The sequence below is a fragment of the Solea solea genome, chromosome 8 (genome assembly GCF_958295425.1).
Source record: "Solea solea chromosome 8, fSolSol10.1, whole genome shotgun sequence".
In the NCBI taxonomy this organism is placed as follows: Eukaryota; Metazoa; Chordata; class Actinopteri; order Pleuronectiformes; family Soleidae; genus Solea; species Solea solea.
The window spans coordinates 14,867,161-14,884,188 of NC_081141.1; the positions used below are offsets into that span (position 1 = coordinate 14,867,161).

General features: G+C 40.5%; 1 protein-coding gene across 1 annotated transcript in view; it reads right to left on the bottom strand.

Annotated features, from left to right (window-relative positions):
- Positions 1–6,740: 6,740 nt before the first annotated feature.
- Positions 6,741–17,028, bottom strand: part of cspg4ba (chondroitin sulfate proteoglycan 4ba) — a 31,057-nt gene continuing 20,769 nt past the window's right edge. The window contains exons 8-10 of the mRNA XM_058636627.1: positions 12,167–12,339; positions 11,518–11,701; positions 6,741–10,496 (exon numbers count right to left, since the gene is read on the bottom strand). Of these exons, the coding sequence (XP_058492610.1) occupies positions 8,437–10,496; positions 11,518–11,701; positions 12,167–12,339 (2,417 nt within the window). The 3' untranslated portion in view covers positions 6,741–8,436. The remainder of the gene's footprint in view (positions 10,497–11,517; positions 11,702–12,166; positions 12,340–17,028) is intronic.

Sequence of the window (17,028 nt, forward strand, 5' to 3'; positions counted from 1 at the left end):
CAGTTTCATTTATAGCTCTAATTGCAATAAACAACCGAGAACAAGTAGGGAAGACGCAGCTTCCCCTGCTCACATGTCTCTCTCTCATGAATAGAACCAATCCCATCTCTGTCAGTCATTCACTGACGTATGTGTGTTTCAGTATTTTAGTGAAGCTACAGTATCCACCATGATTCCACCATGATTCCACCATGATTCCTGCTGGAAACATCTTTGTTGTCTTTGAGCTGGATTTGCTCAAGGGAAAATGAGACAGTTTGATGTCTAAATGACAAGATGAAATACCAAGGAGACTTTCACAAAATAATAATAATACCAATAACGAAATAATGAAAAACAGTCAAGTGTCCACCTATTGGATGATCCTATCTGTGCCTATACTTCAATACAGGCTATGTTTTATCATCTCTATGACTTCAAATGGGACCATCATTTACAACATCATGCTGTGGAACAGAAAACTTCGATGGTTCATCCTAATCTGATTCATAAATGAATGGAAATATATATGCAAGTCACAAACAACACTCAAGTCTTAACCTTCAAGTCTCATGAAAGTCCGAAGTCGTCCTTGCAAGAATCAACCAAGTCAAGTCGAGTCCCGGCTTTAAATCAAGTAAGTTACAAGTTACAAAAAAAAAACAAAAACAAAAACAAAAAAAAACACAGTCATTTTGAAGAAACAAATTTGAAGAAAAGAAATAGCTCAGAAACAAGGTATAACACTCATACAACGTAAGGACTGCTTCATGAATTGTTTATTAGAAAATGTATTTAATTAACATCAATAAAATGAAAATAAATCAAACTACAATGTAAAGAATACTGACATTAGGTCTACATTAAACCATGGAAATGCATTTCAACTATTAGGCTAAAAAAGCGAGTGGAATCTCACATAGTAGTGTTGATGCCGCTCGGTTGCCAGGTTTGTATGCAAGGCCGCAGAAGCAGACGCCCAATGTTTTTTTCCGTGTGTCAAAAACAACTTTAACTCCTCAACATTTGGGAACATGTAAATATTCCGTAAGTTAAGTCCTTTCGAGTCATTTCACTCAAGTCTACGTCGAGTCTGAAGTCACAAGTGTCCTCAAGTCGGACTCCAGTCAAGTCACGTGACTTGAGTCCCCCACCTCTAGTGGCAGAGGTGTAAATAGTGTCATGTCATACTGCGGTGGCTCCTTGTAGCTTTGAATAAAAAAAAGTTTATTTTTTATTTTATTTTAAATAGGGGAAACCATTTGAAGTCCTTACCAGCGTTGGATCCACACAGGTTTTCTCAAGCATGAACTACACATCTGCCTCTAGTGGCAGATGTGTAAATAGTGTCATGTCATACTATTGTGACAAAGTGTAGCTCACCAAACAAATTCAACAAAGGAAACAAGTGACAGTAAATAAAACAAGCTTCTTTTGAGAGCAGTCAGCTGGATTTTTAAGAGCAACCCAAAGGTGCAGGAGCTTTGTGACGCTATTTAGTAACAACACTGCGAGTACAGTGAAAGGATTTCTTCCAAAAACGGGCAAAGATTTCAAAGGGGCTTCCTTTTTCTCTCTCTCATCTCATGATACAACATGGAGTCAACAAGTACACTCCCACTCTTTGTCTTCAACACAACTGCTGACCTGCTAATGGTCCTTTAGGTCCACTGTTACCCACAGAACACAGTGTCGACCACAGTCGTCAAAGAACCAGCTGACCAGGGCAAACTGTGGTACATATACAGAGCGCTTTATTAAAGTGCACTGACCCTGTTTTGCTAAACTAACAAATAAATAAATAAATAAATAATAAGTTTGCCCACAATCCAGTCTGTCAGTAGACCTGTTAGTCATGTGACTACACTTCACTGACCCATACGAACGGGGGGGTCAACACAGATGGATGCAGATGTTTGTGAATGTGCGTGTGTCAGATAATGATGTAACCCAGAGGTTGTTGACATGAGATTGAACAGGAAGAACAAACGGGTCAAAACCTTATGTTATCATAATGGTCCTGGTGTTATTTATTCAGCCAAGATGCTGGAACTAATGAGGTCAAACTAAAGGGGGAAAAAAAACCATGGCAAAAAAGTTATAAAATTATTCTTGATAAAAGCAGAGGCTGCTGCTGCTGCTGCTGCTGCTGCTGCTGCTGCTGCTGCTGCTGCTGATGCTGCTGCTGCTGATGCTGCTGCTGCTGCTGCCACATGGACAACCAGCTCCGGAAAGACAGACAGAAAACACTTAACTCTACTCTAAGTGTTTTCACCTTAAAGGCAAACGCCGGCGTTTTCAACAGCAGCACGTCAGATTCTGAAAGCCAGTGCAGTATTTTACGCGCCTTGATTAAGTTTTATACTTTGTGGATGATGTGTTCGTATAGAGTAGATATTACTATTATTACTATTATTATTATTATAATAGCTATAGTTTTTAAATGTGAAAGAGAGAGAGGGGGGAGACTGTGTAGAAGTGAAACATAAGTCTTTGTCTATAAAATACAACCAGTGGTGGCTGGGATTCAATTAGCCACCTGGGTTAGTCTGTGTGGAACACTATTAAAGTGAGCGAGCCTGGCCTGCTTTGTCTCCCGGAGCCTCTTCGTCTTACCGCGTCCTTTTGTTCTTTCGCACTCTGCCCCACAATTACCCACCCCTAGATTAACGAGTGATCAATCTGAGACCTAATATCTCAGAGCAAGGACTCATTTGGTCTCATTATCTCTCTCCTTCTCTTTTTAAATATGGTCTGTGTGTCTGTCTCAGTTCTGTCTCGCACACAATGGGACAATATCTTATCACCATTGTGACGAGCATCAGCTTCATTATTAAATGGTGGTTTGGAGAGAGCTGAGGTCGCAGTAGTTTTTAAACCCAACAGTGTCCGACATGTGACCACTTCCTGCCAGACATCCCCATTTTGTGACCCCCACACATGTCAGCGTTTTCTCAACACTTGGTTCCTCTTTCTTGCGACTATATTTTGAGCGTACATGGGTTATATGGGTCGGGCGTCACTGCTGTGCAGTCAGAATGAGACTAACTTCACCGTCGTCTCAGTTGTCTTGATTTTCCTTTGAAAAACATGTAATAATACAGATTCTAATATTAGGTCAGAGTCAGCTCTAGGCATAGACGAGGGAGGGGCTACATGTGGCTCTTGAGCCCCTCTGCCATGGCTGCTTTCTGCAAAACTAGAGTTTGTTTACATCACAGCACGTAGGAGTTGTCGATCCACTGCGGCCTCCGGCATGAAGTTCAAATGTGTTATTGAGTTTATCCCATGTTTGAAATCCTTAGTGCATATTTATTGAGAGACACTTACTTACTAAATGAGGCAGCAGGAGACGAGCAGCTCCCGTTTCCCTGTGACTTAAAAAATGCTGATTTTCTCTATGGACTTTGGCGCAGTTCACCAAGCGGCACAAACTCGAAAATGTTGTTTTACAGCGAGATAAAGTGGCAAAAACACATTCTTACGATATTTGGAAAATAATAGTTCATTGGTGGCACATCACCAAAAGCGGTACTAATATTGTACTGTATATAGTTTAAAAATCCTTTCATAACAAACTGAAGGGAGAAACTAAACACTCTCCCACATCAGAGTTCATAGAGAAAATCAGCGATTTATGTTATTTTAAAGCACTATTTTTCTCCACTTTATAAGAGGTTGGGTATAAACAGCATTGGAGGAGTTTTCTTTTTGTAGTTCTTAAATTTCATAAATTCAACAATCTGTATAAAAAAGGTTATACATTTTATCTTTATCATAGGGTTTGTGGCTCCGGATGCAATTTCTGGCATAGGCCATATAGGCGGTCGCATAGGACGCCATCTACTTATTTATTTATTTTATTTTTTGACCTTTCACCTTTTCATGGAAAACATGTTTGTTTGTGTGAGGAGTTACTTAAAACCATGCTGTGGTGTGTGTTTGGTGACAGTGGACGGTGCCCTATAGCTCAGATTGCCTAGATGCATAGGTCCGGCCCTGCTACTGATAATTCTGGTACTAATACTAATGGGTTATTAGTACTGTTAACATGCTGACAGGCATTTACTGGTGCCTTAACATGAGATTAATCCATTTGAAAACAACTTCTCTAATTGCAATTACGAAAGTAGTATATAAGTAGTAAGTGTAAAGTTTCTGGACTGCTCAGAGTGACTTATTTTGTCTTTATTTTCCCCAAAAATTGCCACATCAATGCCAACATAACACAACAAAAAGGTCTTGTAAATGAGACTGAAGTCGGTTTGAATAGACATTTTGATATAAATTATGACAAAGCTGAAATGTGGGACACTGAAGCCACTGTTGATATAGTCAATAATGACATTTTTGTATCTAATATTCTCTGTTTATGATCAGTATCTGCCTTTGTTTTTCTACAAACTATAGTTCCACCAGACAGTAAATCTGAGATTAAAACAAGTGTTGCGTCTCTGTAAGTGATTTCAGTGTGAGCTGGCTTGTTGTCGTCTCTGTAATCTTAGTTTAGCGTCCGTGTCTGGATGCATGAGTTCATTTCTACTCTTGTCATGATGAAGGTTCTGTCCGTGACTCTTAAGACAATGTTGGTTTGACAGTTTTGGGACTGAGGTCAGTTTGGATCCAAACTGGGAAAGTACAGGAAAACGACAATGATGCAAGTGTCTTGTTTGCATTTGTTGAATTTGTGTGTAGCCGTCTACGAAAGGGAGGAACCGTATGGTTAAAAACCTCTGAAACCCGGAGAAAATCCCTCTCCCTTGTGTCTTTTAAAGCGTGGTCTGAATCACCAGAGGCAGACTGTGAGTATCAGCCTTTTATTGGCTGTGTGTCACAGGCACATTCTCTGCTGCTTCCTGTCTGTTACTGTTTATAAAATGGGCTTTACAAAAAATCCCCTTCCTTTATTTTCTAATTGGAGAATTATTAGTTTTTCATGTCAGGTTCCCCTGATTACTTATTTGTCACGTTGTCTGTAAAATATTTAATGGTCTACTGAAAATACTTTCCAGCTCTGTGTCCACCGTTACGTTGCCGTCTGTGTCTGCTCATGTTTCCCATATTTTTCCAAATTATTATTAAGGCCTGAGTGCTCATACAGTGGAATTGGAATTTCCTGGAATTTACTTTTTTTTCTTTCCGAAATGATCGCATTTTTCAGGCACCTAACGTTGTTTAAAACGGATGAAAATGAGCACAGATTATGATCGGGTGAAAATGATTTAAAACACAAGGAGAATACGTAAAAAGGCTCAGTAGCACCCCCAAAGGTGAAAGCTGGTAGGACGAAACTTGGTGGAAACATGTCACAGCCCAAGACGAACAAAAAAAACCTCAACTCAACAGGAAGTCGGCCATCAAAAAAGGAAGTACCCGATAACTTCGCCACATATTGACCGATCATCTCACAACTTTATATGTGACACAAGAGACAGCACATGAAAACTGAGTCAAGGGAATAGCGCCACCTGCTGGCAGCACAGTTACTGTTTATGGTTTCTTAATCACATAATCCACGTTTTAAGTAAAGCATAAATACAGTTGCTGCCCATGTTTGTGGTTTATTTTTCAGAAGTCCGTGGAAAAACTTTAATTTGTTAACTCACAGTTAACAAATGAAAACATTAGGATTGAAGGAGCTCATATTAGCAGATTAATCCACATGGTTTAACTGTGTCTTTAGTAGTGATCGATTGGTAGCGGTATTAAATGGCAGTTGTCATCCATAATATTACATCACTGCCTTGATTCCTCGAATTTCCCTCTTCCTCATACAGTAAGGCCCTGCTTTTTACCAGGCTGCAGTTGTAAATAAGAATTTGTTCTTAATCTGTCCTGCCTGGTTAAATAAAGGTTTAAAGAAATGTTAGTCCACATGAGTTGATTTGAGATTCAGTCATTTTACCCATCAGATCATGTTGTGTGTCCACTGTTAAAGATTAAAACCATTCAGGGAAGTTCATCCTTAGTTGAGTTGGAATTTCCGTTTTCTTTTTGTTTTTTTTGTTTTTTCTTAGAAATGACAATATTGTGGTTTACAACAGAGTTCCTGTTTTTTGTCCGAGTCTATAGCATGACATCATTGTGCTAAGTCTGCAGCAGGCATGTGATGCCATTGTTCACCAAAAAAAAAAAAAACCCTCCCCTTCAGCCCATTGATACCGACTATAATCACGTCCCGACGTGTATGAAACAAACGGCTTAATCTTTCATTAACACCTGTGCACCTCTGACAGACATCACTGTGGTGTTTGGCATCAGGGAAAACAGACAATGGATTTCATTGCATGACACCATCAGTCATGAGGACTGACTCACAGCAATTAAGCTGTAATGGCAGAAAAATGCTCCTCGAGCTTCTCTAAACCACGTTTCATGTTTCTAATCTGGATAAATGCAGTTATCCGGATTATAAACACAGAGTCCTACGGAGATGGAAAACACATGACGCCCTGGTGCAGGTCCTGCAGGTTTTTATTGATTTTGCATGCGAGTGCAGTTAAAATTATAGCGCTAGAGATTAACTGCCAAAAACACATTTGTACAGGAGGAAACAGTAGATCATTTGGGTGCTACAGCCACAAACACTTTTCCTACCTACTATAAAAAGAGAGAAGGTCGTACTTTTTGAAGTTGTTTATTAAAAATATGATATAAATAAATATGACACTCCAGTTACATAGAAGGCTACTACATCAGTCATGGGATACACTGGATAGACACTTCTCTTCATACAAGTTTACAGTGTGGTTTTTGTACAGTTACCGTTACAGCAACGTGATATCATCTCCCATAGTATAATATTTCAGAACAGTACCTTTCATCGACAGTGTCAAACAACCAGTGTGTACAGTAGATATCATAGGACACAGTTTAATCAGGATTGTCAGAGTTAAATTATTGGTAAAACACTTAATAAAGTCAATAAATCTCCCATAAATCTAAGGTGTCCTTGTCCTCTTAGTTAGTACCAGTCCCAGTAACAGTTTTAAAGTGAGCAGCTCAACCTCCTTAAAGTTATATATAGTGGTACAACCTGTTAATAGATTACAGAGTAAAGCCAATCGTTGACTTTAAGGTGAAATGTGTAATCCTCAATCAGTGGCTTGATGTTCAACTATAATCGTATTGTGGTATATAAAAATACTGCATAAAACATTTCGTTTTCATGAGTGTGATTTGACATGGGCTAAAAACATAATACTGTTTTAACAGAAGTACAAAACCTTTTCAAAATCCTGCTTTAATACAGATCTATGACGGGAAGCATCGGTGACAAAACTGTCAACCATTAAAATATGCAGTGAATGAACATTAATAACAAAATACCTGAGTTTAAAGAAAGTTGCTCTTCTAAAATATATAATACATAAAACAATAAAAAAAAAAAAAAATATATGCACAATCAAGTGACATGCTTAAAAACAATACACGTCTGTACCAGTGTCAGTCTAAGTAATTCACAGTTTCATGCTGTTGACATTAGCTCCAGCTCTGATGGCGTCAACAAGCACGAGGGCCAGACCATAGTTTAGAGTTGACCACATAGATTTGCCATTTTGAAAAATGCTAAAGTGACTGAGGTCTGTCGCACTGATTGGTGGCTGCTGATGGATTGTTGACCAGTGCTTTCATTAAACACAACTCAAACATCTCTTGACTCCAGTGACTTTGGCCAATTTATTAAGCTACAAAAATCTCATTTTGGCCAACAGGGTCAGAACAACTCAAGGACAAATGGAAAGTCATAAAGACTACATTTTATATAGTAATACCTTACAGTTCTTTGTCTTGGGTGATAATTTGACAGAATTAATACAGAAACGATGAATAATGCAGCCTTAAATTAAAACAACTAAACTGGTAGTAATTAATTATGGCTCACTGCTACCGTCCTGACGTCGCCGACAGTTATTTGGCATGCGTATTTCTCTTTACCATGACTCCTAGACCGTTCGCGATATCTAGAAAATTCACCCTTTGTCAGCTGAGATTGGCACAACGCCGCCCCCCCGCGACCCTCATGTGGAGGATAAAGTTGTAGAAGATGGATGGACGGATACCGGAAAGCAGAGAAATAGAGCTTTGAGCCCATATACTTGTCATTACGGTAGCCCTCAGGACTTCCACAGAACGACCGTCCAATCGTGGACAAGATTCACCAGCGCGTCACACATTTGTGACGTCAGCTTCCCAGTACTGTAATTCCTAAACAGTTGAATAACTGCCAGATATCGAGTAAAAGTGAAAGTTATCTTGGAAAAAAGGGGCAGAAGCACGCACTCACTCATTGAACACTTTTTGACAATTCTACAGCCATAAAATCGAAATAAATCCAGACGGCTTGATTATCATGACGGTCATAAGAGGGTTAAGTACACAGCCACATTTTTAATGTTGTGTAATCAAAACCTGTAACAGTTAGCCTCCAAAACATAACGCTTGTTTAGTGAAAGATCACACCCAATACTGATTCTTCTGAAGAGTCGGCGTGGCGGTCCTAATAATTTGGGACGATGCTGAAGGGGAGCCATTGCTCCAAGAACTTAAGAACATGTCTGAATCAACGGTGTTATACCCTGAGCCGTGATTTGTAATCAGTAATCGATCAAGAACAGGACTGCTGGGGCAGCTGGGGTTTAACGGCGTAATAGTCACCATGGGAACTGCTGTGCTCCTCTGGGTTTGGCCTTGGTAGAACTCACCATCTGGAGGACCGGGGAAAGGCGGCTCCTTTGGTGCAGCAGTGCTCATCTTCCTTTGCCTGTGATGCCGTAAATACACCACCAGGACTACAAAGATGATTACAAGCAGCAGCAGGGCCAGCAGTGGCAGGATCACCAAGAGTGGATTTGAGGTTTTCTGAGGGTAGGACTCTACACGTACTGGGGTGTTCCTTAAGGGGAAATCCTCTGCTCCACGTGTGGTTTTGCCAACAGTTGTACTGTAAATGCTTGTTCTATTGGAGTTTCCCCAGCGGTTGCGTGCCTTGAACTTTTGCTGGTTTTTGCTTGGTTGTTGGGTGGACAGGAAAACTGTAGACAGGACTGGACCGGCAGTACCATTTCTGGAAGTGTGGATTGGCGTCTGGGGGACCAATGTTGTGGTCGGGACAGGACTTGTTGTGGTAGGAAAAAGTACTGGATCGTATGGCAAAACTGTGAAGTGTAACTCCCCTTTAGCAGGTTGAATGTTATCAGCTTTCAGTAGAAACACCAGCGAGTCATTCAGCTCTTGAACTCCAGTCATGTTGGCGTTCAGCTCCAAGGAGACTTTCCCCTGTATCACGTCCTGAAAGGTGAAAGATTCAGCTGGTCCTGCTTTTGTGGACATTTTATGCTTCGTCTGAACCACCTTCCCGTACTTAGGATGGGCAATCATTTCAAAGACAGGGTCACTATTGCTGACAGTAGCTAGTTCAGTAGCATTAAGAAAACGAGTGCTGAGTTTGACAGGAATTCCATTGGGGATCCTCAAGTCTTTGCCCACCTGGACTAAAGGTGTGACGGTTATGTTGCACACTTGGTCAGTCAGATTTGCTTCTGAAGTAAAGGCAGTGAACTCAAAGCTGTCTTCCGCAGAGGACAGGGAGATCATATGGTAGGACAACTTTCCGCTCTGTAGATCTTCCTGTTCGAACTGAGTAACCTCTTGGTTTTCCATTAGAATTTTGCCAAAGTTTGGAGGCCTTGTAATCTGGTAGTGAATCGAGATGTTTTTCCCATTGGTAGCAGCAGCGAGATTGTCCCGGGTCAGTAACACTGACGTCTTCCCTTGCTCTAGGGTCAATCCAGTGGAGTTGACCAGAGAAATGGTGATTTCTGTCACTTCTAGGTTGAAGAGTTTATATATTGGTTTATGATGACCGTCTGTGACACTAAAATAGAAAACCCCCGAGGCAGAACTTCCATCATGGATGAAACTGACGCTTCCGTTATTGATTTGGCCTTGAGTGAAGGCCACTATTGACTCGTTCAAACGTCCTTCCAGAGCGAGGTAACCATTGTTTAGTTTGCTGATCACAGAAAACTTAATATCATCAGGAGGATTGTCCAAGTCTTCAACTTTGAGATTCTCAGGACCGAGGGCTACTGTATCTCCCTGCACCACCATCAGCCTTGGAGCTTTGGTTTTTAGCAAAGGTGGCTGATCATTCACAGGTGTGACTGTGATATTAAAACCCTCCTCAACGAAATCATCGTCATCTTGAGGGCGCTGCGCTGTTTTGCCCTTGGGATTTAGCCACGCACTGAAGACGAACGAATCCTGTGTCGTCTCCGAGTTGTCATGCTTGTAGGTGATTCCATATTTGTTTATAATGAACTGGGAAAAGTTTGGCTTCTCCTTGGTGAGGTTCCTTTCACCCACCACGATGACACCGTGCCGAGGCAGAGACGTTACCTGAAACCAGACCTCATAGGAGCTCCTCTGAGGCATCGGCAGCTTGGACATCAGGTTAGTAGCGTCAAGATTAGACTCATCAAGGATGACGCTGTCTCCTTCTGTTACCGTCGCACCTATTCCCAAAAAAAATACAAAGTAGTTGTGATACTGTTAATATCTTGGGGCCAGGTCATCCTTACTGTGTTCTGCATTTACAGAGAGTGGCTTCACATTCCAATACGTGCGTAGTTGTGATACTGTTAACTAAAATGAGGGTTTGTGTCAGTTTAGTATTCTACACGTGTGCGCAATCTCACATTTCATTTTGGTAGTGCAAATTTCTCACCAGGAGTTTGCCTTTATTTGCATTTCCTTGTATTATTTAAGCACGGATTGAGGCCCTAGTATACTTCTGGTGCGCGCTGGGTCACGCAAAGACCGCGTTGGGTGTGTGTGAACAGCGCATGCACAAACTGAATTTCCACCCAACTGGTAGCTGGAGTATAAACCCCGCTCACCAAGCAGAAAAACCATTTCGACAACAGAAGTAGTTGCCAAGGATAGTGTCACCCGAGCCTTGACCCAGCGACCCTCGAACTAGCTGACACTCCCCTGCCTGACGGGCCTTGCAGCTGTGAGCCGCTCGAACCAGACATGTCCGACGGAGCTGTAGCATTGTTCTCTTCTTCTTTGGTAGGAATGCATCATATACCCTGCGTCCAGACTTGTACCGCCACCCGATGGTGAAGTGGGATACAACAGGACCCTGGCGCTCGACTACACCAGGGTTTGCGATATGTGATGCGCAATGCAGTGTGTGCTATGTAAGTGGAATTATATCACAGCCTTTATTGAGGAGCAAGTTTTCGATGGGCAACATCTTCTTTGTTGTCTCTTTTGACCCGTGTGCCACCTACTGGTGTTGAGTGGTGAAATTGTTGTGAGAGGATGATGGAAAGTAAGTCACACGTACCCTAGCAGACCTCTGTGGACATGTGGACACAGAGAGTATGACCCAGCCCTTTGTAATAAATCAATATAAACTAAAGCCAGTCTGGTCAATAAACCAATGCATCAGTGTGGCAGAGTGTGTTACGACGCTAATAACATATAGCTTAAATACTGTAGAGAAGCATAATGAATTCATGTTCATACCTGTGTTTGCAAGCAGGACTGTGTTGTGCTCAGGTCCAGTATTCTCGTAGGAAATGTCTATTTTGAAGATCTGGTTGTCGAGAGAAGCAGGTGGTGATGCTACAGAGAATGTCATGGTGTCCATGGCTTCCCAGCCCACGGACTCAATGGGGGTTTGAATGTATAAGACCTCTTTCCGATCCACCTGAGGTACAGAAACACCAACGACACAAACACATTTGTGCAACAGCAGCAGATTGGCAATTTCTTAAGTGCTTCAATCAACTGAAAGACATAATCGCAGTATGTTTAAGATTTTGTTTTTGTTCATTTAAATCTGCATGGCTCAGCATTAAATAAAGCGCATAAAGCATCAAACATGTCAGACAACCATGAGAAATACCCCTCAGCACACATATCTAAGTCAATATCTCACATAATGAGGAAGCAAAATATTTATTATTCAATTTATTATTCATACAGTGGAAACCTGGAAACTTCCCAGAGAATGGAAGAAGTCTGATATATAATCTGGTAGCTCTCATCCCCTGTTGTTGTTTTTTAATTTATTTTAAAGAGACTGTCCGCCAACAAAACGCAGCTTTGGTTCATATGCAGGAATTACAACCAATAGGTAGGTTTTTAAAATAGGTGCCAAGTGGTCACTCACCATGTCTTGTGTGAAAGTGGAGATGTCTACGGTTGAATTATCAGGCCGCTTCATCACCAGCCGCCCCAGTTTAGGATGCCGGATCACACTGTACGCGATGGTGCGACTGGAGGTGTTGCTGATGTCGTTGGTCGCCGCTTGTAAACTTTCATTTGTGATGAGTGCAGAAGAGCCTGCGGGAAAGACATGAGATTTATAGACAAAAGTCCTGAACAAACGTCTTGGATAATTGATCGTGAAACTGTGTCTGTCAAGACAAAAAAACAGAGAAGAGACAAATTCACATCGTGACTCAAACATAAACTGGAATATTTAGGGCGAGAATCCTTTGATGCATACAATTTGAGATGCACTGCAGACATTATCCAAAATGCTCTGTGCTGTTACACATACAAGTTATACAAGAAATTAAAAAGTGGATCAGCACACACATCAATCATCCAATAGGGAAAAACATATGCATGATAACAGGGCCTCACTAATGAGACATTATTTTCCTTGTGAGATGGATTAACATGGATTCCCATAGTCCTGTTGCCAGTGTGAAGATTGTGTGACGAAAGATGGACAGCATCGATTGAAAGAGCGGTCAAAGCACAGTGAAATTCATCATATTCATTAAGTGCATGGTAGACAAGGGTTTCTTGTATATGTACATTTTACTGAGAGCAATGTATCTCACCGCTGCATGCTAAAATGTTTATTGGCCTAGAGCTCAACCAGTGAGCACGGACACCTACGAACAGCTCACTCTAATGGGCCTCGTCAGGTCACAGACAGGGTCGATAAAGCAAAAGACAAGGCTGATAAAAACCTAATGGATTTACTTGATGAGGTGTGAATGGTCCATGGATGCAGCATTTGACCAGAGCAGGTAAAACTTTGACCTAGAACCCAAGGTTCCGTCCAAGGTTTTCCATTACTATATTTAAACATACAGAATATACAGAGGGTATAAGAATGTGCACTATAGCACCTTATATCCTTTTTTCCAGCACAACCTAGACAATCTGATGGGAACATTTTTTATGACGAACTATATAAAACACACCTGAGCAAAAAGTATTAAAAATGTTTAAAATTGTATTTAATTTGTGAAATTTGGAAATACGTCACAGTTCAAAGTTCACTTGGCTTGTTTTTATGAACAAAAAGAAAGGAAAAACTATTATTGATATTTGACTAAAAATGTGATATAAAATGAATCATAACACATCCGTGCCGCTGGAACTCTAAGGGTTAACAATAAGTACACCGATACAGACTGAGGTATACATACATAGATACACTATTTATTCACTGGAATATTTAGATAGAATCTTTAAATATATACATTTTAACACTGACTTTAGAAATGTAGAAACTACAAATAATACCGTCTGAAACTTAGTACGCTCTGATTACAGTATACCTCCTACAATTTATACATAACATTGACTTTTAACATTTTAAAACGTAATATATTTTATTTGCAGACATCAAATTTGAAGAGAAGATAAGCAAGCTTGCTTAACAGCAATTTGTGACGATACGATACCACACTAGAGGCATCATCCTCTGAATAAAAGGTTATAAACATTGTCACCTGCATTGACAAGCCTCAGTTATTCGCACCACCGTGTAAAACATGAATGTGTAGTGAATGCACGTACAGTATAAGGCCATCAGTACAGACAGGACTCCTCTGTGTGTACACACTGTCTGGGTTTATAGAGCACAAGCAGATTTTCCACAGTGGTATCAGTCAACATAGGTTTAGGAGTTGGAGAAGAACGTGAGTGTAAGCACACCCTGGGCCTACATGAATATGTGCATCTCATTCATAAACTGTTTGCTTAGCTTTCAAACAGCCGACAGTAAGATCTGCATCTTTACAGTTTCATACAGCTGCTGGGCTCACGGTGCCACAGCACTCGCTGTTTTCCCCATTGGGAACACCAATCTAAAAACATGGCCTGTATCCATCAAAGCAATCCAACAGATTTGGGAATCTGTTCGTTATTTTGGGACATTACACTGTCTTTATATTTATATTTTGGCCAAGTAACATTATATAAGAAAATAAGGTGTAGTTGAAACTGCAGTGCTTACATTTTCACTAAAAACAAAGCTTGTTACATTACATGACAAACCAGGGGCCTCAAACTCAAAAAGACCTGGGGGGCAGTGAACTTCTAGGCTGGTCAGGAGGGGGTCAAGTGTTTGTTTTTATATGTTGTTCACAAACACATTCATGATGCAAAATGAATCTGTAAAACAACAAAAACAGACATTAAATCAAAATAACATGTAGACAATAGTAAAACACTAGACAAGCTTTTAAATGATTAAATATGATTAAAATATAACCTAATGTATAATTGTTGGTCAGTTTGGGCCAGTTTTCATTATCATTTTAAAATAAGTGCAGGGCCACAGGATATAGACTGGGAGGGCCGCATGTCTGAGACCCCTGTAATAAACCCTTTAACACATAAGCCTAAAAAAGTCTGTCAAGATTTTTATTATTATTTTAACCATAAAAGGGCCAGAAAATGTCCTGTGAGTTAAGTGCTTTTGCCCATTTTTCCAGAATAACTCTCAATATCTGGCAGTTATTTACAATGTTAAAATGTACAAAATGTTAAAAAAAAATGTTTAAAATGAAGAAAAAGAAAAAGTTTCATATCGAAAAAAAACACTGTAGTTGTACATGAACACCAGATTTTGCGTGTTAAATTTGAAATTTGAACAGTATAAAACATATTTTAAATAACATTTGTGTGAGTCTCAATGTACAAAAACAGGCCAAAAAATGGAAACTATGTACGTTTTTCCAACTCTCTCCTCTCTGGTGACAAAGACGCTGATTTGCCAGCTTCCTGCAACAGCGCAAGTGAAATTACTGTAATAACCACAACTTTCACAGCTTTCAGAAAATGGAATTGTTCCAAAAGCACAAACCACTGCGTAATTATGGTATTGTAAATGCGCAAATGTGTCGTCTGCAATACGCTCGTTGTTAAACGGTTAAGCCTCTCCACACAACTCTCTCTCTTTCTAAGTAAAGTAACGTTTAGATGCAAACTGCATGCTAATACAACTAAAAGCACAAAAAGAGGCCATGAATTTTCAGAAGTAAAGTGCTTTTCTCAAAAAGATGAAAGATGCAGCATACAAATGATGTTACATCATCTCTGTGGCAAAACAATAACATCAACAACTACAACAAAATCCTGAAAAGTTATGAAGTGTAACTTTAAGAAGAGCCTGAATGAACACAGGTTTCCTCAATGTGGCATATGCAACCATTTAGTGAGGAGTGCACGTTTGAGGATTTTGCAAGGAAGCAGAAAAACATTCATCTCCCCTCCACAGTGTGAAAGGTTTTTCTAACCCTAACCCTTCCACCCCTCACCCCCATCAGATCCCTTCATTGTCAGATAAAGCCGCCCCCCCCCCCTCTCCCTGCCCTGCCTGGCACAAAGCACAAACAGCGCTGCCTCAGACAGACAGTGGCACAGCTTTTCAAGTCCACTCTCACCCTGTGGCTGGGAAGCTCAGCAGAGCATGCCAGTTGGCAATTTGCTGCCCACACAATATCCTTTCCCACTAAGACACAAACCAGACAACTGGAAGAAAAAGCCTGTGATGTGTTTGCAGATACAGACCACAGCCAGACTATTCTTAAACTCCTCGGTGTTAAGTAGCATGCGGTACATCCAAAACATCACCAGTCTGGTATTCAGGTAATGGAATGAGTTGGATGATGGAAAAGGAACTGAGGAATTCCAGGCAGAGGAAGTAGTGCTTGAATATTCACTACATAAAAGGTGTCTTGGACGCACAAAACTGCACACTAAAACTGAGAAAAATACATTTCTCGCTTAAGGTTAATAATAGATCCTTTTAACAAGGGTTTCTGTCAGTTGGTGAGTGAGATACAACACAATCTGCTGCTTTCACCTACTTTGAGGAAGCAGTTTATAGTTTCTTCATCAGAGTTATTTTGGCAGCCTGACACAGTGTTAGTGTGTGACAATACTGCTGTATATATAATACTTACTGAAAGACCAAATGTGTGCTAATATGCAACTGAAAATAGTCCCCCAATTACTTACTCCAGTTTGAATAACATAGTTAAAACTAAAAATAAAATACAGTTATAATACATTTTAGGAGATGACAAACTCAAAACAAAAAAAAGTCTTTTGTTTTGGAGCTGGATAGGGAGAACAGAACGGGGACATGTGGCTGGATATTTCTTTTCAGTGTAAGTTGTTATTTTTAGAATAACTCCAGGCTTATGCTGCTTTTCCACTACATGGTCCCGGCTCGGCTCGACTCTACATGGTTTGGTTGGTTTTCCATTACAATATAATACCGCTCAACGTGGGCGGAGTCATCACAGCACGGCTGCACGAAACTGCTGTGACTTTGTTTTATACGCGACACACACGCACAAACTAGTGACTAGTGACTTGTAAAGCAGTTGTTTTCATTTAACTGAATCATTAGAATCAGTTCATTAAAAAGATTTGTTCATAGAATCGTTGAGCATTTTCGCGCATGACCGGTGCACAGACACAGTCACTGATCTGAAATACAGCGGCAGGGGTTGTGATGCGTCTTGTCGCTCGCGCTCACAGGCTTTTGGAAGTGCTGTTGCTAAATACACCGGACTCCTCTGGTAAATGATGAGATTTTAGATCTGTGCTAAATGTTGTAGATTAACCGAGTTTTCAGGATTTTTAAGTCTTCTTAACTTATCTACAGTCTGGCATTGTTCGCTTTGATTCTTGTATCGGATGTCTTGCTCGTGCCTCTTCATGTGACGACACTCTGACCAATCAGTGGGCTGCAGTCTGTCGACGTCACGCATA